We start from the raw sequence: 23,317 nt of genomic DNA, 5'->3' as shown, positions 1-23,317 counted from the left end.
GGTAACAAATCTAAAAGAAACAGGATCTCCTTCCTCCTCTGTGTCCCAGCTCAAGAGCCCACATGGGCGGGCTTGGAGAGACGTCACGACCCTGCTGGAAACCCACAGTTGTGTCCTCTCTGAACAGACCCCTCCTGGGTCATTTCCCCTTTGGGCTGGGGCTCAAGGAGCCAGCTTTGAGTAATATCTGCACCTTGAAGTGTCAACAGAGGAGGAGGAGAAACAACATAAAAACCCCTACTTGCTCTGCACCCAGGGCGTTGTGTCCCCTCAAAGCAGGTATTGCCACTTCCATTTCAGCTTTCCCCATTTCCTGTACCAACCACGTCCAGCTCAAGTACCAAAATGTCCCCAAACAGTCATTATACAAAAGCAACTCTCAAGCCACGTTTTGGTTTCTGTTCACAGCTTTCAAAAGGTGAGGAAGCCGGCTCTCATGAAACTTTTCAAAGGAGACTCCCCCAACACAGCACAGATAGATAGTATTATTATTGTTGTTGTTGTGTTTCTATTTGTCTGGTCTGAAAAAAGAAACAACCGGCAAAGGGGGAGTAAGAACTCGCTGGGGGGGGGGGGGGGATGGAAGGAACTTGATAATTCAATTAAGAGCCATTTCTCTGAAAAGTCAGTCCTGGGAAGGAATGTCAAGCAGAGAGAACAACCTTTTGGAGGAGGACCGATGCGATGACAGCACCATCTGTTGACTCTCCTGCTCAGTGATTTTAGTCCGATTCTTGGGGCTATTTTTCACTCGTTTCCCGCTTGCCTGTTTGTTTTCGGTGGCACATCAGCCTCGAGAGCTCCCCAGCACATACTAGGAGAGCCATCACGCCATTGCCACGGGCCAACCTAACCAATGTGGTCAATGTTGACTCCATACAGTCATCGGAGTAATTTCAGTGAGCGAGATGCTACTATCCCAGTACTAGAGGCTGACAACCATTTCAAGTAAAGCAACCACAGCCTATCGTAGAGGAAAATCCTCGGAGACAAAGGTGAGCAGAAGCCCCCCCCAGACCGGAAATCGAGCCCTTCTGCCAGCCCACCCGCTCCATTTAAAACTCAATGCAAGCATGATTTGGAAAACAATTGGAACACCGCCTCTAAGCTGTCCCCTCACTTCCGGTGGGTACCCCAGCCCGAGTCCTTTCTAACCAAACCCAGTCGGTTCTCACACTTGATCCGAGGCACTCGATGCCTGGCAGGTCCCTGCCGCCCGGCGGCTCAGCACCCTTTGAGATCCCCGGGAAAACGGGTCCAAAGAGTTCCTGTAACAGATTCCCCAGGAAATCCTGGGAAGCGACGGGCCCAAGGCCGCTAGGGCAAGCAAGATTAAGAAAGCAAACAGAACGTGCTTCAAAAGAAGTCGCAGCATGACTCCATTTTTAGACAACTACGTAAACCCTCCCGTCTCCAAAGGGGACATCCGCGGAGAAGGCACCGCAGGAGCGCTCAGCCCCAGTTAATGGCAAACCCAGCTCCCTTCTGCTTTTGAACTTTGTCCAAATCACCCCATGACATTTCGGAGTGGCTTATGTGGGCCGCCTGCAGCCATTCCTCTGGGGCTCCGAGCGGCGCCCACCCCCCAGCCCCGCCCGGCACCCCCAGGGCACACACACCCCACGCACGCGCACACTCCCTCCCCCCTCCAGTCCCGCACCAACCTCCGGCAGCAGGCTCCATGCAGAGCTGGGCACCCGGCCAAGTCCAGCCTCTGACAACGGCACAAGAAAACTTAGCCAGCGCTCGGCGCCTGCTCGGCCAGGGCAGGGGCTGCTCCGGGAGGGCTCTGGCTTCACCGCTTCCATTCAGGGCCGGCGGCCCGGCCTGCGGGCCCCCTCGGGGCTGCCCAGCGCCTCCCAGGACGCTCCATGTTTGGGCTTATGTAACGTTTGCTACTACAGTAGGAGCACTTGAATTACAAAGGTCCTGGCAGATCAACAGAAGCAGGAGGTGGAGTCTCATTGATCTAATATGGTCAGCCACGAGTCCTGGCCGATGGAAAGTGATCCCGACTCCCCAAGGCAGGCTCCAAAGCAACGTGGGAGATCCATTCCTGGCAGGCTCAAGTCTAGGAATACCCCGGAGGTGGTGTGCAGGGGAGAGGCGGCGGGCCCCGCGTGCACACCTCCCTTCCACAGGGCTGCTGCCTTTAAAGGGGCGTCTCACTGTCCAGGAGGCGGCAGCATCTGGGGTAAACCTTTTCATTTTTTCCTAGGAAGAAAAAAGGACCAGCCCCGGCCTGGGCACACGTTCTGGGAATAACCCGCACCTGCTTCTGGGCTTGGTATTTTTCCAGCCACAGAAAGCGGACCAGCAACACTTCCTCCCCTCCCTCGGGGTGATGGGAAATTCTGGCAGCCTCCTCTTCCCCTGGAGAACTTCGTTTTGGTGTCCCCATCCAAAGGTCCGTGGGAGGCCTGCTCCGCCGGCCTGGGCCTCTCCTCTCTCCCTCTGGAAGACTCCCCTCCGGCAATCACAGATCCTTTCTTATCCACCTAAACCTGGGAATTCTTGTTCCCAAGACAAGGCAGGGCAGAAGAAAGAGGCTGAGCAAATACTTCCGGCACCAAAAAAGGCCCCCAATCTCAGGGCCTGGGGCCCCTGGGGGGGGCTGACACGCCCAGGCCGGAGGCATGCCCTGTCCCATCCCCTTCCTAATCCCTCTCAAAAGCCAAGGAGCTTAAGACCACGAAGAGAGGGCGAAAGCTCTGGCAGAGCCGGGGCTGTGGCTTTCTTCTCTCTCCCTCTGCAGGACATCACTGACCCAAGGGCCTCCTCGAGTCACCAAACTCAACCAAGGGGAGGAAGGGAAACTCCAAGGGGAGCTCCGTGCCTAGTTTCTTCTCAGGCTGCCACCAGCCTTGCCCAAAGAAGGGGCCGAGAGCAGAATCCTGCTGGCCAAAGGACAACTGGAAAGGGGGCTGAATGTGTGGTGGCAGTCACAGGGCTGGTGAGCCTTTTCAGGTCTAGGAAGTGCTTTACAAAGAGGATCTCGGTACTCTTCACTGCTCCAGGGAGGCTGATGCTCTTATTGTTCCCATTTTACAGTGAAGGAAACTGAGGCAAACAGGTTAAGAGACCTTGCCCACGGTCATCAAATGCTTATGGCTGAGGCCACATTTGAACTCGGGTCTTTCTGACTGCAGGCCCAGCCCTCTAACCACTGTGCCACCAGCGACCTATGCCCAGAAATCTTCCCTTCGCCCAGAGGAGGAGCGGCGTTGGACAATTCCCATGAGTTCTCCTCCACCCTGCTCCAGTGCACTGGGGGAATCTCTACAGGCCTGCCGAGCACCAGGGCCCAACGGCTCCTTGGGGCACCCAGCTGGACATCTGCCAAACTGACAGACATGGCCTTTCCTCAGCTCTCTGGGTGAAGCCCGGCGCCTCTGGCTCTGTCCCATCTCAGTCTCGTCACCTCAGGCAGCCCAGCTCTGAGACAGTGTTCTCTGGATGGCGCTCTTGGCGACCCTGAAGAGGCACTGTGAGAGGAGGCCGAAGCCTGAGCCTCCACGTGGGCCCTCTGAGCTCTGGGTCCCTCTCTGGAACCCGGACAGTGATGGGTCCCACCAACAGGCTTCTCTCCTGTCACAGGGCTCTTAAGCCCAAGGCCAGGCCCCAACCCCCAGGGGACAGAGCAGGAGCCGACTTCTAATCCAGCAGCAAGTCCTTCCTCACTAGGGAACCTCAGCCAAGTCCCCCCTCTGTAAAATGGGGCCAATGACTGGGCGAAGGTGGTAAGAGGGTTGTACACAGCAGGCAGTATTCCATGAGACACCTTACCAGTCTTGTCTTCCAGGAGTCTCCGTCACCCCCACCTTGCATGTTGTCACAGAGCCGGAGGTTCTGGGTTCCAATCTGGCCTCAGATACTTTTTAGCTGTGAGACCCTGGACAAGCCCCTTAACCCTGTGGCCTAGCCCTTACCAGTTTTCTTGGAACTAATACACAGCATGGATTCTAAGACAGAAGGTAAAGGGTTCAAAAAATACTTTTCCCACGTCATTTAGCAAAAAAATCACGTCTCAGAGTAAAGAATCTACTCTCCCCACCCCCCACCCCCAAAGCTGGAGGTTTCAGGTCGGAATAACTGTGTAAAGCAGCTCAGCGTTGCCAGGGACACTTCCCCGTGGAGTGACCGTGGGCATGTCATCTCTAACCGGGCAGCCTCCTGTCACTGCATACTTGAAGGCTCCGGGAAGCGGCAGCTGCTGTTACTGTGTACACGTGTGTGTCCATGTATGGATCCATGTGTGTATGGGGGCGTGCCCCGCCAAGCCAAGCACCCCAACACGGGCCCTTGATCTCATACCAAAGGGAATGAGGGAGGTTCAGGCGGCATTCAGGGCTGCCAGAGCTCTTCCGGTTTCCAAACAATAAAACAAGAGTGCACAAGTGCATGCACAGGCCCGACAAGCCCACGCTCACCACCTCCCCCAACCAGAAAGCCCCTCCAACCACAGCCTGGCCAGCCTCTGGTCTAAAGCCCTCAGGGCGCCCAGACAGGGAGGGGCCAGAGAGAATCCGGAGAGCAAAGGAGGATCTGAGGGACATGGCAAGGCCTTTAGGAAACCCCTTCCAAGCTCTTCTCTCTACTGTTCTGTGGCCGCCTGGCCATGGACCTACAAACTCTTGCCTCCCAGCATGGGCAGAGAAGGGCTGGCAGGCACACAGTGAGGCCTAGCTCTCCAGCTGGGGCCTTGAGGCGGTCCCGAGGTCCTTCTGCTGTCATGGAGGCCCTCCCAGCCTCCCCATTCACAACACTTGGCACTTCCCAAGAGATTGGGGCCCGGGGCCAGGTGGGTGGCTGGCACAGGAGAGCCCGGAGAGGACAAGAAAGGGGACGCAGCGCGGCTTCAGGGCCGGAGGAGGCCGTGCAAGTTGTAATTGGCACTTAGGAGACCTTGACCGTTCCTGTCCTCGGGCCAAGTGACCCTCAGACGGGGGAGAAAGAAGTCTCTGCAACTGCAGCTTCAGGACCAAAATGGCTTTGTCAAGTATCTCTATTATGTGGCTCTTCTTTAAGACTGTCTGACAGCGAATAGCGCCCCTTCTTCACTGAGGGATCCAGGCAGCCAAGAACTGGGAAGCCCTCTGACTGCCTGTTTCCTGGGCTGTCAAATGGGGTGGATGCCTCCAGGGCTTGGCTGTGAGGACCGAACCAGTCACCCTCTGCAGCTCCTGAGGCCATCAGCTGCGTCAGGGGGGCTAACCTAAGGACATTTCCAGGCAGATCATTCTGTAGGCCAAGGAACCCATTGAATTGTCCCAACTGCTCAAAGGCAGGCAAATAACATCCCTCCTTGTGCCAAGCCCTTGTACTGATCCCCAGGATGTCCGGAGATAATGAGATGGCTGATCCCAACGCTCTCTTCTCAAAGGCCCTCCCAAAGACCACAGGTTTTACATGGCTTACCATGAACTGCCCCAAAAGAACAAAATTAACTCCCTGAGCCAAGTTTCAAATCACATGAAATGGAAATTTCCACAAGGTGCTGGTCAGAAGAACCTTATTATGGCTGCAGTGGGCTTTGGAAAAGATCAACAAGTCACTCAGTGGTTCACATCATGGAATAGAGAATCCCAAAGCCTGGCCTTCCTCACCCTAATCTAGGGGACCCGGAGTGTTCACATACACTGGCAGAGACTGAAGGCACAACCACTTACAAAATAAAAGTGCCAGAAAAACAAACCCACTGGAAGATTTCAATGCTCCAATCCCAGACAGGCCTATTAACGCTTCTACTTTCACCGAAGGCTGCCTAATACCTTCCAGGAGTATGAATTCAACAGTCACCCTTTGAATTTTTTTCTTCAAGTAAGTAGCTGCAAAAGAAGGTTTATGATGCATGAAAATCTGGCTTCAGATCTTCCTACCAACCTCCTTCCATGTCTTGTTGATTTCAGCCATCAGTTTGACCCAGCAGATTTCCCATCACACACCACCATCTGGCACTTTAAGAGTTTATTGTCTGCTCAGAACTTAAAACAATCCAATAATCTTATTCTTCACCCCCCCCCCTTTTTTTAAAAGAGTTTGAGTATATGAAGGGCAGGATGGCCTCTGTTTATTTAAGAGATCTTTGAAAGACAAAAGCCACTCTGAAGCTGTTGGAGTTCTGGTCTGTACAAACCTTTCCAGAAAGCATTTTATCTTAATGTCCAGACTAGATGGTATTGGAAAAAAGATCACATATACTAGTAGGAACAAAAATCCTGTGTTGTTCCATAAAACATAAAACAATTCTTTAAAAAGACAATTATGTTTCCAGCCATGAATTTCACATAATAGAGGCAAGTTAACATCTTTCCTTCACCTTTCCTTAAGAGGTGAATTACATGAGGCTCTGTTCCCCATTAAAGTATTTCAAGTGAGATGGACAGAATTGAGACCTATTGCTTGAATTCTACTGTATTTCAAATGACAAAAATGACTACCCAAATCTTTTCCCCCCCTCTTTACACACCTGAAAAATGGATGCAATTTAGTCATGTTTACCAATACAGTTTCACTTTTTTTAAAAAAAGATACTACCGTTACAAGCTAGAGACAATCCAGCTTGGAAGGAAATGACTACATTTATTTTAAAAAATGCGAAGCCCATCTGTCTGCACAGACCTGGCCTAAGTGACTAGGCCAAACTGGCAGGTGTCGATAAAAAGCCATATTAAACACTCCCTCTTCTGGTCATTGGCAAGACCACATCCTAACAAGTTTACTTATCAGAGGGTGGGCGGGTGTGTACAGGAAGAACTGAGTTGCCGGGCAGAAATAACGACAGATCAGAAAAAATATAACTAAAGTAGGAGATCACACGGATAAAGTGCTGTCCCAATCTTAACGTGCTAAATAAATGCTAGCAACAAGAGGAATTGACATGCCATCCAATTGCTTCTTTAGAAGCTGAATCAAAGTCGGCTGACTGGATCCAATCATTAACAAGCACAGGAACCCAAATCAACAAATCCTGTTGTCTATTAATAATTACTAAATGTTAACAAATGTGTAGAAGGCAATGGGGGTAAAGAGACCAAAACCCATCAGTTCCAGCTCTCTAGGGAGCAAGAGAGATGTCAGATAAAGAGAGGGGAGGGGAAAGGTTTCCCCAGTTATAAAACCTAAGGCTTCAAGTGGAAAAACAAATATTCCTTAGGATAAAAATGAGGAAGGCATTGCCTTAGAGACAGGAGGTGCCCAGGGCAAGAAGGTCAGATAGCAGGAGAGACCCTGCCTAGACCCCACCTTGGGCCATTTTCTAGCTGCGTGACACTGGACAAGGCTCCCTTAAATGCTGTCAGCCTCAGTTTTTTCAGCTATAAAATGAGAATAATTATGGCTCCCAACTTGCAGATTGTTGTGAGGATCCAATGACCTAACATTTGCAGGGCACTCTGCAAAGTGCACTCTATGAGCGTGTTCATCATGACAGGGACTGATTTCATCACATTGCTCAAACCTGAAAATGGGCCCTGCCTCAAGCTGGGGGCAGGACTGAGAGCCAGGTGGGAGTCTTTTGAACACCCCCCCCCATGGCCCCAGCCCAGCAGTATCTATACATGCTCACACCCCGATCCCTTTCCTGGGGAGAGTAGGAAAAGCCCAGTCTGGCTGCTGGAGGACCCTGGATGCCAATCTCTCCCCTGCAGCTTCCAGTGTAAATGACTTCGGATTTCTCAGCTGTAAAATGCAGGCTGGGGGAGATGAAGCTGACGCCAAGATCCTCTCTGGTTCCGCTGCCTGAATTTGATGGCATTGCTTTCATTGACATTTTAAGTTTGAAATAGAGGCCGAAGCATGTGGCGTTACCATCACGGCCTTACCTATTCGAACTCCTTCCTATCCTCGGCTTACTTAGATGATGCAGAGTGACACCATGATCCCATGTCTTTAATGCCATTCGTGTCCCAAAACAAAATCAAGCACAGAAATCACTATAGAGGCGGCCCGGATCCTCGATCAGGGCTTTTGTCGCTAGCAATGACAAGCACGCACCCTCGAATGGTGCCGCAGAATGTGCTGGGGAATCACGAGAAAAAACATTTTAATACCTATTTATGGGGAGGAGGTTTGAAATAAATTTCTATTAGCTGAGGCATGCATAAACTAGTCTGACATTACTGAGAGACGCAGGGGGAAAAACACATTTTTTTAAACCTTTATCTTTTGTCTTCAAATCAATGCCATATTTTATATCCAGTGCAGATGAGTGGTAAGGGCTGGCTGGGCAATGGGGGTATAGTGACTTGCCCAGGGTCACAGAGCTAGGAAGTGTCTGAGGCCAGACGAACCCAGGATCTCCCCCCTCTAGGTCTGGCTCTCAATCCACTGAGACACCTGGCTGCCCCCAATTTGTGGAAAATTTCATTGATATTAATCAGCTTATGGTGAAAGCAAAATTAACTCATGGGATTAATTTTGCATTTCAATACCGAGTGATGCAAATTACTGATCAAACAGTCAACTTTATATTTTCTTTGGGAATGAAAATAATATTACCCTTGAGATTTTTTTCCACTTTGCATGTCAACAGTTTCATGACAACTCTTACAGCTCTGGGTTATTTACATCCAATAGTCACTGAAATATTGTTAATAATAACATTCTACTGGTAATGCCTGTGCAAAGAAGCCAGTCCACCTCCTTCCTTGAAATAAAGCTTGCATTTTTACAGCTCCAGAATAGTGCCTACGTTTCTGCGCTTATACTGGCTAAATCTCTAAGGAGCTGTGCGCCGTCAGACGGTTAAACCAGAAGCAGGTCTGCCTCTTCGCAGGCCTCGCCAATGGAAAGGAAGAGACGAGAAGTGTGCAGTGCAACATCTAATCCACACTGCCTACGCAAACACCACTGCCTGCCTCTCCCCAAAGGAAGGATCGGCTCCATGACAACAGGTGGTGGCGTACCACGAAGCTCCGCTGAGAGCTAGGGACGTGCACGTGCTTGTGGCCACTGGATCTGTGGGAGGAAACAAAAATGAGGGGAAATGCTTCGTTCTGGCCATCCTGAAGGCCAGCCTCTGGACTGAGCACTCAGTGAATGGCAGGGAAAAAATGGAATCTGATGGCTCTCAGCTGAAATTGGTTAACCCTGCAAATAAAAACTTAATTTTCCATTCAGTCTTCAAACCAAACTGAAACGTTACTTTTTAAAAAAGCCTGACATGACCAAATTCTAATAAGGGGAAATCCCGTCCCCGAATTCTCCCAAAGACTTTTACAAATAGCAGAAACTTGTTACTGAATATTCTGAAGCTGATTAAACGTCTTTATCTGATGTTAATTTAAAACTCATAAATAACACAATTTCTGTACTTCAAGTATTATGTAGGATGGAAATTCATGTATTAACCAAAATACCCCATTACACTTAGAGAGAATACAACGCATTTTACTCTGACACTTACATATTCTGAAACAAATTAATTAGCTCACGAGGTATGAGTAATTTCTGTTTACTCATCCTCTGATGAAAATGGCATTTCAAGGAGAACATATTCTGTGCTGGCACCTTTCTGTTTTAAGGAACATCAAAGCACCCAAAGTAAGCCTTCCAGGTTATGTGAGCAAGAAAATGGACTGGGCATCGTCTTGGAACCCCATGACCTCTCCAACCTCTTCAAAATAGAAACCATGTGCCAAAGTTAAACCAACTTCAGCTGCCTCTGTGAATCCAAAGGAAGTTGTCTGTCTGTGTGTCCGACATCCCACAAACTGAGGCTGAGCTCACTCAAACCCTCCCCACTAGCATCCCCCTCTCCCTCCTTCCATGTTGAGGAGACCCTGGCTCCAGGCTGCACAAGACTGCACAGACTGCAACAGACAGGCAAAAGTCCGTCAGAAGCAAAAACCCTGGTAGGGTGGCAACTTCATGGCACCAGTGCTGCCAAGCTGAACGGCCAGTGCCAGGCCAGAGAACCGAGGAACAGAGGAGGCAGGACGGGACGCTTAGCCAGAAAGCCATGTGTGAGGGATGCTGGAGAGCATTGTCCTAAGCCTGAGAGAAGGCACACAGTGTCCAGCAGGGGCCAGTTCTGAACACCCAAAAGGCACTCAGGGCAACAAGCTAGGCTGGCGAACCAAGAATTGTCCCGTGTGTGAGCCAGCTATGAGAGGCTTTGAGATTCAGCCTTCAAAGAAATCATCATCAGAGGGAAACAGTCAGTAAATGAATAGGGGAATATTAGAGGGGAAAAAAGACAGGAAAAGGAAAACTCAAAGACCTTGAATATGAGTGGATAAATGAGAAGGAAAAACACCTTATGAACCAAAGGAAATATGGCCTCTAGATCTCCTAAGAAGTTCAGTCATCTATGAATAAAAACTACAAAATAAAGGAAAATGATACATTAAATGAGGCACGACCCCAGAGAATATCAGAAGAACATGGAATCATGTGATGCTGTTCCTGAGTGGTTCAAAAGAAGTGAAAATGATGATATAAAATTTGCGTCTGGGCAGAACAAAAATAATGGGCAGAATAGAAAAACTGCAATCTCCGATGACAAGCCTCTCCAAAGAACAGAGAAAACAATAAACTAGGAATGTAAATAACAGAAGTGAAAAATAACCAAGAAGAGAAACAAAAAGAATAACTTTCAAAGAAAACTGCTCATGCTGTGGGCAGAACATACTGATCTCAAAAGCAGATGTGCAGAGACAACTGAAGAACATGACAGGCTGAAAACCTTATGCCATAATGGTGGAAATAGAGAAGAGACCTGCCCAGGAATTCTGAACATATAAAATTGATATTCCAATTTAAAGAATTCACAGATCTCCTTCAGAAAAATATCCATGGCTACAAACGTCCAAGGCACATAGTGGTTTAATTGAACAATTTAACAAATAGCAAGTTCTGCAAGCCAGTGGAAGAAAAACCTTCAAATACAAATCTAAGGAAATTTTTTTAAAATGAGGGAATAGGATAATGTGCTCTGAAGAACAGCAGATTTTCACTACTGTCTCTTGTTGATACATCTATCCCGCTACGACTTAGTTTGCAGCTTTTAATCTATTATAGATTGGGAAACGAAATAATAAAATCTGTTAGAAATTAAGTAAATTGTAAAGACTCTCTGGGGGCAGGGCTCAGAGGGATAGTCTCTTACAGAATATTGTCTATGAGCTTTATGACATAGTGTTTTAAACAGAGAGAAACTTTTAGCTTCTAATTTTGAAATAGTGTGATATGTTTGATATTGCTGAAACTTTCTGATTGGGATGCTATTGTATTATTAAACATATGTGTTTTTTTCCCTTTCCAAATAAAGCGTAAGCCCCTTGAAGACAGGGTCTATCATATATACTTTTATTTTCCTAGGTCCTAGCAAAGGTCTTCTTTGCACATAGATGGTACTTAAGAATTATTTGTTGATGATCACTAATAATTAAATAACTATCTTCTTGTTTACTAAAAAAAAAAAGACAGTGGAACTGGGGAGGCAGGCTGTCCTGCAGTTCTGAGCTTCACCACACAGATCAAAAGAGGGGTGTGAAATGACAGTTTGAAACATTTTTAGAAAGAATACCAGAATTGAAGAAATGGTTTGCTCTTAAACACCTCCAACAACAGAAATACAGGTGTGAGGTGTGAATAAATAAATGTACCCAAGGGGACGGGTGAAGGTGGAAACCTAGCAGAGATATAAGTAAAGAAGTTGGCATGGGCATAATGGACAGAACCTGGGGACCCCCTGCTTCTTCTGGAGGACTATGTTATAATAGACACATAAAGTGGTTGTAGGAGAAGAGGAGGAGAGGGAGTGATGTACAGGGGTTAAATCATGGGCTGTCAATGAGGGGGTGGTGACTTCTGTGGTTTTGAAAAGAGAAGAGCCTGCAGGGGACTGGGAGAGGGGAATGGGGGGAAGAAGGCCTTATCTTGGAGGTGGGAAGGGAGTTCCCCTGGGGAATGCTCCTATGGGTAAAAAAAGATGAAACACCTTTCACTGGAAGAGGCTGAAGGGTTTTGGTGCCTGAAAAGTTGACCTATCCTGGAAGGGGGGAGGAGCTGGGGGCAGCAGGTACCAGGGAAAGTAAGGGAACTTGGACATAGGAAAGGTATTCCCAGGCTGCATAATCAGGGAAGTACTGGAGAAGGGGGCCTGGTATGGGCACTGTCCTCTCTAAATCCTGCTTTAATTGGCTTTGTTCTGAGAGTTTGGCACAATGAAAATGAGAAATCCATAGGGCAAGCCCTATAAGGCAGGAGCAAAAAGAGTCTCAAAGGTATCCCTTTAGAAGCTTTAATGGCATGAAGAAGCAGCGTCAATAATAAATGCATACACTCTAAATTTCTTAGTATCCAAAAAGAACCACCTGAGTTTTAAGAAGACAAAGAGAGCAACACAGTGACAGGAGACTTTGATATTCCTCTCTAGGTTTTATATAAGTCTAACAGAAAGAGATGATAGGGAAAATATGAAACCGAACAAACTGCTGGAGAAACTAGAGCATCTTCTAAACAGCAATTGAATATTGATAATTCTTGGCACCACATAGAATTTTTATAATAATTGACCATATTCTAGGACACAGAAATACTGCAAACAAATGTAAAAAAGTAAAAAAGTAAAAAAGGCAAAAAAAAATAAAGTTATCACCCCCTTTACAGACTAAAATGCAATAAAATTAGTCACTAGTTCCAAGACCACAAACAAAAGATATGGACCTTGAGGGTGACTTAAAAATGTTATCCTAAAGAATGAATGGATCAAAGAACAAATCATAGAAACAACAACTGTGTAAAAGAAGACAACTGGGATAAAACAACATAGCAAAAATTTTTTGATGAAGCTAAAGTAGATCTCAGAAAATCATATCTTTACAAATATACATAAACAAAATAGAAAAAGAGAAAATTGGGGGCAGCTGGGTAGCTCAGTGGATTGAGAACCAGGCCTAGAGACAGGAGGTCCTAGGTTCAAATCTGGCCTCAGCCACTTCCTAGCTGTGACCCTGGGCAAGTCACTTGACCCCCATTGCCTAGCCCTTACCACTCTTCTGCCTTGAAGCTAATACACAGTATTGACTCCAAGACGGAAGGTAAGGGTTTAAAAAAAAATTTAAAAAATAAAAGAAAAAGAGAAAATTAATAAACTGAAACAACACTAAAAATTTCTTGATGTGGCTAAAGCAATCCTCATGTAGAGGATTAATGAATGAATATGCATAAAAAATGAGAAAGTCAATGAATAAGCAAATCAAAAGAAGCACAAAAGAAGCTATCAAAGAAGGAAAATAGATATATTGGAAACAAAAAAAATTCCACATAGAAATGATAATTAAAACTAAAAGCTGGTTTTCTGAAAAGGCCAATAAAATTGATCAACTTAGAAAGTCTGACTAAAACGAGAGCAGAAGTCAACATTTAAAAAATGGTATATGAGCAAGGTGAAATCATAGCAAAATCAGAAAAAATAAAAAGAATACATTGAATACAGCATGCTAACAAAATTGAAAACACAAAAGAAATAGAATACCTTCAAAAATATAAAATACCTATGCTATCAAAAGACCAAATAGAGATCTTAGATAACTCAATATCTGAAAAGTAAGTAGATTTAACTGTAAAGGAACTACTAAAGAAAAACTTCTGGCCCTAACAGATTTATAGAATTTTATCAAACTTTTAAAGAACAGTTAGTACATGGACTTTACAACTTATTCTCAAAAACTGAGAAAGAAAGCACCATACCAGAATCCTTTTATGAGAGAAATACAGTTCCAATACCTAAGCCAGAGAAAGATAAAAAGACGGAAAGAAAATTAGGATAGGCCAATATCATTAATGAACATGAACTCAAACATTTTAAACAAAATCCTGTCAGATTCTAGTGATTCACCTAAGAAACGACTTATTATAATCAAGTAGGATTTATACCAGGGAAGCAAGAATGGTTCAACATCAGAAAAGCAACCAACATAATTAATCATATTAAAAATCAAAATATTTAAAATTACACATTCTGAACAGATGCAGAAAAAGCCTGTGACAAAGTACAACTCTCTTTTAGGCTAGAAACTTTACAAAGTATAGTCATAAAGGAACCTTTAATAAATACCATAAAGAGCATATGCATATCGTATGCAATGGGAAGGTAAGACAACCTTTTTCTTTAATTCAGGAGTGAAGCAAAATACCTATTTTCCTCACTACTTTTGGATACGGTTCTCGAAAAGCTAGCAATAGCAAAAAGACAAGAGAAAGAAATCAAAGGCAGAAAGTCAGTTAAAAGGAGATAAAACTGTCCCTATCTGCTAATGATATGCTAGTTAACTTAGAAAATCCTGGAGAATCAGCAAAGATAACAAAATAATTAAGAGCTTCTGCAATGTTGCAGGCCATAAAATAAGTCCTCAAGAAGGAACAGCGTTTCTCTATGAAAGGACTAATGATAAAAAGGGAAATCTCATTTCAACTAACTGCAAAATGCATAAAATATTTGGGCCTCTATCAAAACCCACAAAAAACGTATAGATGCAAATACAAAGTGCTACTTGAGGAAATGAACAACTTTGTTGGCTAAAGGATATCCCCACTAGACTGTCAGCTCCTCCAGGGCAGACGTCCAGAGACAAAACGTTTTTGGCTCCCTGAGGCTTCATGGTAGGCACTTCATACAGGGATCCTGATTGTCTGATTTCCTTTCAAGTTGGCTCTCAAAAATACAACAGGCTTTGACCAGGGAAAATTGGGAAAGAGACAATCTCAGTCTGTTGACTGACTCTATGGGTTAATTACAAACTGTCCAAAGGTTGAACAGATAGCATTAAGTATATGACTATTGTGGATTATAAACTGTGAAATGTTTCAAAATAACCATTACATTTCACTCTTAAAGTAATGTGCTTTTTTTTTAATAGTCCTATTGTTTTGGGGGGAATTGTATATAGGATGGTATGATTTTTCATTCAGAAGACCAGAGATTTACAGCTGAAAGGGGCCTCCTTATGCCTTGACATAACACTTTAAAAATGGACAAATTTTCACTGAAGGTAAGAAAATGCATTTTCCCTCTAATCAACATGAATACTTTTCAAGAACAAGTAAGGAAACTGCCCGGAGTGACAACAATTTTCAAAGTTTTGTGGTTTGTTTTTGCAGGTACACAAAACTCTTGGTGAGAAGCGGCGTCCGGGGTGTGAAAAAGTCCTAAAGGGGTAAAGTCACTCAGACCCAAAGATGAGCTCTCCAGAGAGAGAGACAGAGAGACAGACAGAGAAGAGAGACAGACAGTCAGAGTCCTCAGGACACTTGCTTTTAAGGGGTAAAACTCAATATCAAACGAATGCAACCAAGATTGGAAGAAAAACAAAAACCGGGGGAAGATGTTTGATGGCAGGCATCTCAAATAGAGCGATTTGTAAGAACACGAGGCACTCCCCAGTGAAGACCGGGACTGGAAAGCACTCAGAGAAAGGCAAATTCAAACAAGCCCGAGGGGCGGGAGGCCCACGGTGGGGGTGAGCACTCCTGGGGGAGCCACGCGGGCTCCAAGACTGCGCCGGCACCCCGTGACCCAACACAACCAGAGACCAGAGATGGAGGAAGAACCTGTGTGGACTCGTTCCGCAGGGCCGGGGCGCAGGCAGGCTCCGCCGCTCACAAACAAGGCGATCACAAAGCAGGAAAGGCTTCTCCAAAGTGCGGCGAAGGGCGGAGAACGTGGTCCCAATCAGCAGGAGTGGACAAGAGCAGCCGTGAAGGACTCAGGAGCAGCGCAAGGTCCGGACGAGCGGGGACAAAAAGGGGTGGAAGGAGCTGAGGAAGTCTGAATGTGGCCCGGCCTTCTGAGTGGGGGGGATGGACGGCTGCGGTCTCTCCTGAGGAGGCCCCACCCAGTGAAGGAGGGGATGAGCGGCCCGGGAAGGTTTGGTCCAGGAAGGAAGAAGAGGCCCTCCGAAAGGTCCGGAGACAAGGCCGGCCTTGGACTGATGAGGAGCCTGCCCGGCCCCGCGCTCAGACCGCATCCTCTCCAGTCGGCCAATTTGGGGGGCGCCCGACACTCACAGGATGTGCTGCGTAGACCGGGGCAGCAAGGACACATGAGGGATCACGGATGGGCAGGCCGGGCCCACAGGGACTGGCCCGAAGCAGGAGGGAAGAACGGGCTCGCCAGCCAGGCGGCAGGGGGCACCCCTGGCTGAATGGGGACGAGGCAGGCGAGCAGGGGACCAGGAGAGGAGCCACAGGGCACGAGAGCCGCGGCGGACACGGGCCAAGGACCGGCACACAAAAAGTTTCACGGAGGGTCCGGCCTGCTGCCCGGGGCCTGTGTGCCGCTTTATCGTGGCATAATCACCGCTGCCCCATGCGAGGCCAGGGTGTGCCGTCTCATGGTCTTCGGACCAGCCCCAGCCAGGCCTGGGCCACCAGCTGCTGGGCCTTGCTGGGGGTGCCCCTGCGGTCCAGGTTCTGATGAGGAAACCCCAACTCCACACGCCTGTGACGCACAATCCAGGGGGGCCACCCTGTGCTGCCAGCGGACACCACCCCTGCCCTGTGCTGGCTCTGCTCGATTCACTCGGAACCCCCCGGCTCCTGTACAGGCAGCCTTCCTCCATGGACTCTGCCCCCCCCCCCCCCCCCCCCCCCCGGGCACTCTTTCCCTCTGGGCTCCCTCCAGAAACTCCTCTGGTCTTGGGCCCCTCCCATCCCCCCCAGCCCAAGCACAGGCTCTCAGGCCTGTCTGCACTGTCGCTGCCACCGCTCGGGGCCACAATAATAATCCGTCTGCAACATGTCCTCACCACACTGCAGTGAGACAAGCGACAGGCGCAGAATGGCCCCATTTTACAGGTCAGCAAATTAGGTCCCAGAAGAATTCAGCCCCCCTCTGGGGCCCAGACCCGGGGTGCCCCCTTGGAGGCCAGCTGGAGCAGGGGAGGAGGGCCGCTCCGGGGACACCGGGGCAGGGAGAGGGCAGAGGGACGAGCTCCACAATGACCCGACGGCATCCCAGTGTCCGGGCCGGTCCCCGTCACAGCAGCCCGCATCACGTAGTGCGGGTCGTCCCTCCGGCGGACAACTGTTTCGGGTAAAAGGATGCTCTGGTTTTGGGGCTCTGGCCATCTTCACAGCCAAGCGTCTGAGCCACTCGACAAGACCTCAGAAGACCCAGCCGGTGATCACCCCGGCCCCTCCAGCTCTGGAAAAGGCCCGTCACTTGAGGGAGCCTGTGAGGAGGATGTGGGTGAGGGGACCCCCGGAAAAGGTGACAGAGGGCGGGGGGCGCCCACAGAACAATGCCACAGAGGAAGAAGTGAGCTGACATCATGGAGGAGGGCAAGCGGAGGCAAGGCTGGGCCCAGGGGGTGAGACCTCTTGGTGATGCAGCGCACAGAGCTGGGAGTTGGGAAGACCCGAGTTCAAATCCAGCCTCAGACACTAGCTATGTGGCTCTGGGCAAGTCACTGCACCCCATTTGCCTCTATTTTCTCATCTGTAAAGGGGCTGGAGAGGAAGATGACAACCTCTTCTGGGGTCTTTGCCAAGAAACCCCCCCAAAAGGGACCCCAAGTCTGGCACGCCTGAACACCCACCAGCAGGCCCAAGTTGTGCTCGGGGTAGCCGGAGTCTCTCCTGGTCCCCCACCCAAGAGAGCATCCTTTGGTTCCGGAGGGCCTTTCTGGCCGGCCTCCTTCCCCTGCCCGATGGCCGGCTAGCTGTGCACACTGGCTGGGAGTCGGCACTGTAAGCAGCAGAAACGGGCTGCCCTGTGAAGAGCGAGGAGGCTGCTCTGACCCCAATGGCCGCTCCACGCACACAAGGCTCTGTGGCAGATGCCTCTGTGGCGCGATGGCGACCTCCGTCACGGCCACCATGTGCGGCGTTTCTGGAGGAAAGTCTTCCTGTTTGGGTCTGTGCACGTGACAGGAAATCAGAACAGAAACGGGGGCCCCCAGGCCACCCCCCAGAACCTGTTTCTCTTCTCTCTGCCGCCGGCCTCTGTCTGGTGCAGGCCGGAGAGAAGGGGACGTGCCAGCCTCCTCACTCCGTGCGAGGGAAAGGCCGATGCTCGGATGGAGCCCCTCGTGGCATCAGGGATCCCCTCTCTAGGCATCGGAGGTCTGGGAGCGGCCTCCAGGGATGGTGGCCAGCAGAACAGCAGCGGCAGAAAGCTCGGGCCTCCGGTCCACAGTGCAGCCTGGCGGCCGCTCAAAGGCCTGGGTGAGGCGAGCCTCTCTCTGCAGTGTTCTCAGGCCTCCATCATCCTCCCGCCTCAGGGACTTGACAAGAGCGCCATCTCCACCGGCAGCTCCGGAGCTCTTCTCCCACCTCGGCTCTCTCCCAGGCAGTGTACGCGGCCTGCCCTGTGGCACCTGACGAGGTTGGCTGGGCCTCTGCGGGTCTTTCCCGGCTTTGCCGCTCTCATGCCCCCTTCAGCCTCCCCACTTCGGCCCCACGTCGGGGCTCTTTAAATGGGTTTCTCGCCATTTCACAGGGCGCCGCCGCTCTTTCTTGGCCAAAGTTTCCATTCTGCACAGGCATCGCCTTTGGCTGCCATCTTTCTCCATGGGGTGAGTCAGTCCAGCATCCCCTCTGGCAGTTTTTAGGCTATTTTGGCTTCCTTGAAACCAGAATCCTGGCCTCCGTCCCACGGAGACCCATCAGGCCGGGCCATCTTCCTCCTTTCAGGAATTTCGATGGCAGCTCCAACATGGCGGCACGGATGCACAAGCCGGCTCATCAACTCTCCGGGGTGACGTGTCTCTCTTCTCATTTCAGCTTTATCCCCTTTTGGCAGATCACCCATGGGAGATGGAAGGCCCAAGGCCGGGGGAGAAGAGACACGTCTCCATCTGTACAAGCAGTCAACACCCGGGAAGGGTTCGAACCCTCCCGACAGGGTCCTCTGCATGTGGTGTTCTCGTTTGGGCTCCCATCTCGGGCCGCCCCCTTCATCGGGCAGCATCCCTCGATGCCAACGCCACACGCATTATCATCTGGCGGTCCTTTTGCAAATGTGCACCCCAATACCGCAACAGCAGAGGAGCCTCCCCTCGACCTGTGGCCGTGCAATCAAACCGTTTCTTCTGCCCCTCCTTGCTTTTCTGCCTGGCCCATTGGCCATCCTTCCACCATCGACACCGTTCTTTGGCTGCCCGGCTTCAGGCGTGACGAGCAGAGCAAGCCCGAGAAGCTCCACGTCTTCTGCGGTCACCGCCGGCCTCTGTGCCCTCCCTCCCCGCGCCTCCCACTGTCCCTGCAGGATGGGAAAGGGGTCGCCCGGGGCTCCAGGCCAGTCTGGACTCTGCCTCTCATCAGAGTGGACACAGTCCGGCCCAGGGCCATCCCCGGGACCCTCCACGCCGCAGTGATGGGTCAGAGCAGGATGAGGCAGGGACGAAGGCCCACCTCGGGGAAGCCTTCCGAGACGAGGGGCTCGTCCTGCATTTCGGCCCTAACCTACTTTGGGACCGTGCGAAGCATCAGGGTGCTCTCCTGGCCAGGCTTAATCCCGCTTTCCCTCCCCCTTCATGCCGACTTTCCAGGGCTAAGCACTCACCGTAATGGGATTGGAATGCCTGCGGCTTCACGACCTGATTACAGTGGCTACACATCACCAAGTAGAAGTCGTCGTGGGCTGGACAGAGACCAAAGATGGGCATATCTGCAAGAGAGGAACAAAGCGAACTCAGTGCTGGGCCGGACGCTCGGGAGCGACCCCAGAGCCGCGAGGACGGGACCAGGCCGGGCCGCCTCAACAAGAGAAATGTCCCTGCCCAGCTCCAAAGGGAGCTCTGTGGAAGAAGACCACGATTCCGTCCCCCCAAACAGCAGCCTTCGCATTGAATTATAAATGACAACAAACCACACGGTAACACACATCCCCAGCAGAGAGAGAGGAAGCCTCGGAGGTGCCCTGCGTGCTCACAGCATCCCAAAGCAATCCTAGATTAAACCCGAGCAACCATAGTAAGTGCATCATCGCTTAGAAAGACGCATCATCTAATGGTTTTATTTGTTTAACTGAGCATTATATGCCCGCCATCTGCTACCTGGCCCGCGAAAGGAATTCTTACTGAAGAGTCACAGCTCATGCAAATTTTATGGATAAATCTGCCCGCGCTCCAGAATTGTTTACATAGACAATTGTCTGATACGATTTTTCAGGGCAATTCTAGTCATGTAATTTAAAAAAAACTATTAAGAGTAATTGGTGAATAGACTTTTGAATTAAAACAAATATTATTATATACCTATATCACAAATTACTTAAAATAAAACCTCACATTTTATTGGTAGAGGCTGAACTACACGAATATATTTGACAGTGACGTGGATAGTCTTGATTTCTACACTGGGTTAAAAAACTGACCATGAACATGTTATTAACCACAAAAGAATAACTCCAAGCCCCCAAACAAACATTTCTATAAATTTTCAGTATTTTACAAGGTAGTTTTAGTATTTTGAAACTTTGAACTCTGTAAGTTATCTAATTTAATCAAACAACTGAATATTCATATTCAACATTCTTAGATAAAATAAACATTTTGGAAATTAAAACTACAATTAAAAGGGGGAAAACAGCAAACAGAAATCTCTATTTACATTTTCCCTCCATCCAGGATTGAGTGTAGACTCAGACTTACAGGTTTTATTTTTAAGTCAAAGGGAGTCATCATTCTCCAAACACGAGTTTTCTGAAGATTAAGTCCAAACATTATCATTAAAATATTCTTCAGACTCAAATATGCATGAAAATCAAGGTAGGTTAAACTAAATCACATATACCACCAGAAAGTTATCCGGTCAAACACTTTATATTGAACAGAGGCTAAACTCCGCTTTTATCTCAATAAGTAAGGCTATGCAAAGCCTTTTGTTCCAAGGAGGAGTCTATGGAGCTATGGAGTTTATGGAGGGGCTCCTAGATGGCTTCTCGTGGCCATTGCCTGAGTCCTGGGAAAGAGATGAGGGACCGTGTGTGGATGATCTAGGGGCACAAGTGAAGGGAGATGGCATGAGTTCAAATGCTCCCCCTGAGCCTTTCCCTGGAGCTCACAGGGGCCCCTTCTACAACAGGAGGCTGGCTCAGAGCCCTTCCAACTCGACATCCCGGGACGCTTGGGCTTCTGGCGGAAGACTGACTTCTAATTAAGATAGTAATAACGAAAACCAAAACAGAGTGAGTGCGTGCCTGCACAGCGCCATGGTGGAACCGAAAGCCTGTTAGGAAGGCAACGATCGGCACTTGATAAATCATCGTCCATAGGTCTCCTGTCAAACCACTGCAATTTAATTTCTAAAATGGAATATTGATCTGCTCCTGGCTTCAACATTTTAATAAAGCTCTATTAGCAAGAAATAGGCAAGGAAACCCAGAAGTATTATTTAAAACAACCAGCAAGACACGAGGCTTGTCCGGCTCGCCCGGCACCATCTCTGAACATCAGAGACAAAGTTCAGGACAAACGAGTTTTATAAATAGCAATCAAAGGAGCAGCAGGTGAATGGCCTCGATTCTTTCTAGGCCAGGTAGGCCCATGTGCTCGTTTTCATAGCGCCTGCAACGCTGAGTTGGAATCAATAATGTTCAAAACACCACTCGTTTGCATTCTCGTGACATCCGGCCACCCGGTTTTATACAGTGGAGTTTTTGAGGACAAAAGTGATGCAAAGGACCAAGGAGTGCATCTGCCATGGCAAAATTGCTGCCTGCCGAGCCGATCTCAAGTTCTTTTCTCCTGGGCATTTGGCTTTTCTCATGGCATACGTGAATGGCTACCGTCAGAGAAAATAATGCAGAAAATAATTCCATTTAGTTAGAAAGAATCTGAGTCGATATAACTTTCTTCAAAAATAAAATGATATGCGATTAATATCCCCAAGGCCTTATCTCTCCCAGGAACACTCTGTGTGTGTGTGTACTTAAATGTATATTCTTAGGAATTCTTTTCTGTGAATGTCTTTGTTAAATGAAATAATGGTATAGACAGAAATATTATTTAACTGCCTATCTGGCATTAAATTTGTGAAAAACTAGAATTTCTTCCCTTTTGTCAGCCCAGAATCCGGGCTGACAATTTACCTAAGATATCCCTTACTGCAGCTGGCCGAGCGCACGCACGTTGTGCGCGTGTGTACGCATGTGCACGTGCATTTTCTGTGCTGTCACATTCCAAAGAGCTTAGCAACTGTCCGAGCTGGGATGGAATGTTGTGGCCACAGAGACGCGGGACGGCTGCGTGGGAGCCACGTGCATGTTCATGTGTTTCTTAGGGCTGACATTCTGAAATGGGTCCAGTGACACACAGATCGTCGGGGTTGCCCGAGCCAAGGGAAGCCGCTCGATTCTGGCCTTTGAAAAGAGTCAGCTAAGAAGAACTACAAGAACTTTTGTTCAGCTCAAAACCAAGGCAGGAGCTTCTGCAGGGGAGAACACAATGAGATGGCAAAATTCGTTCTCTTTAAGGAGACCGGCTCATTCATAAAAATAAAAAATAAATAAAGCGCTTTGAAGTTCATTTTAAACTTCTGAAAAACAAATTTCTGGCCTCCATTGTTCTTGGAGCTGGAATCAAGTTTTTCTCCTCTCTTGGTTGGCTCATCTGCAAGTGGCTCCACCTCTTGCTGGCCAGGCGACTCGGACCCTAAAGAGGGGCGGGATGAGGCCCAGTGCCAGGCCCACGGAGGTGAGTCACAGGCTGGAAGGCTCAGTGGGCGTCGAGGGCTGCCTGGTCACCCAGTGTCCATCTGCCCTCTCCAGGCTGGCTTCTGCATCCTGTGCGGTGCGGACTGGGAATCCTCCGGCCACCCCGACTCTTCTGGACATCAAGAGGTTCAAGGTTGCTGTGCAGAGGCCTGTGGGAAGAGGGCCGGGGCTGCAGGGAGGCCTGTGTGGACACGTGCCGGGGCCAAGGCCCCTCTCATCTCTCTGGGAAGGCTCCCACCAGAAGAGGCCGCCGAAGGCTAATGCGTTGGTCCCGTTTCCTGTCACGCCGCCCCACACAGCGGGTGCCATCGCCCGGCACGTGACCCACAACAGGCCCCGGGAAAAGGCTGGCCATTGAGAGGCGCCAGGCAGGGGCACCTCCACTGTCGGGGAGGCTCTCCCAGCTCCTGCTTCAGCTCCCCCAAAGCAGGCACTGAGTCCACCTCAGAAAACAGATCCCAATTTGGGAAGCCACACAGTGAGCCCAAAGCTGAGGAAATGGGATCGTGCGAGCATTGAATGCGGGTGGCAGGAGAGCGCAGAGGACCGAGCCCCAGGTCGTGGGCACAAATCCCCATTGTAGGAGTGAGTGTGGGAGCCTCGGGGCACGGACGACCCCTTCTCAGCTCTGGGAATTTCCCACAAGCCTCT

General features: G+C 49.1%; 1 protein-coding gene across 5 annotated transcripts in view; it reads right to left on the bottom strand.

The window, feature by feature from the left end:
• Positions 1-23,317, bottom strand: part of ATXN7 (ataxin 7) — a 98,973-nt gene that overhangs the window by 26,895 nt on the left and 48,761 nt on the right. For 3 of the 5 annotated variants that reach the window (XR_008913353.1, XM_056804368.1, XM_056804369.1), the window contains exon 6: positions 19,514-19,618. Coding sequence is in view for 4 of the 5 variants with exons in the window: in XM_056804368.1 (XP_056660346.1) it covers positions 19,514-19,618 (105 nt within the window). In the remaining variant the exon portion in view is untranslated. Of the gene's footprint in view, positions 1-1,664; positions 8,822-19,513; positions 19,619-23,317 lie in introns of those variants that run through there. The other 2 variants (XM_056804370.1, XM_016424429.2) reach the window with 1 other exon arrangement.

Source organism: Monodelphis domestica, chromosome 7, assembly GCF_027887165.1.
Source record: "Monodelphis domestica isolate mMonDom1 chromosome 7, mMonDom1.pri, whole genome shotgun sequence".
NCBI classification, from domain to species: domain Eukaryota; kingdom Metazoa; phylum Chordata; class Mammalia; order Didelphimorphia; family Didelphidae; genus Monodelphis; species Monodelphis domestica.
This window is presented reverse-complemented; position numbering and strand designations above follow the sequence as displayed.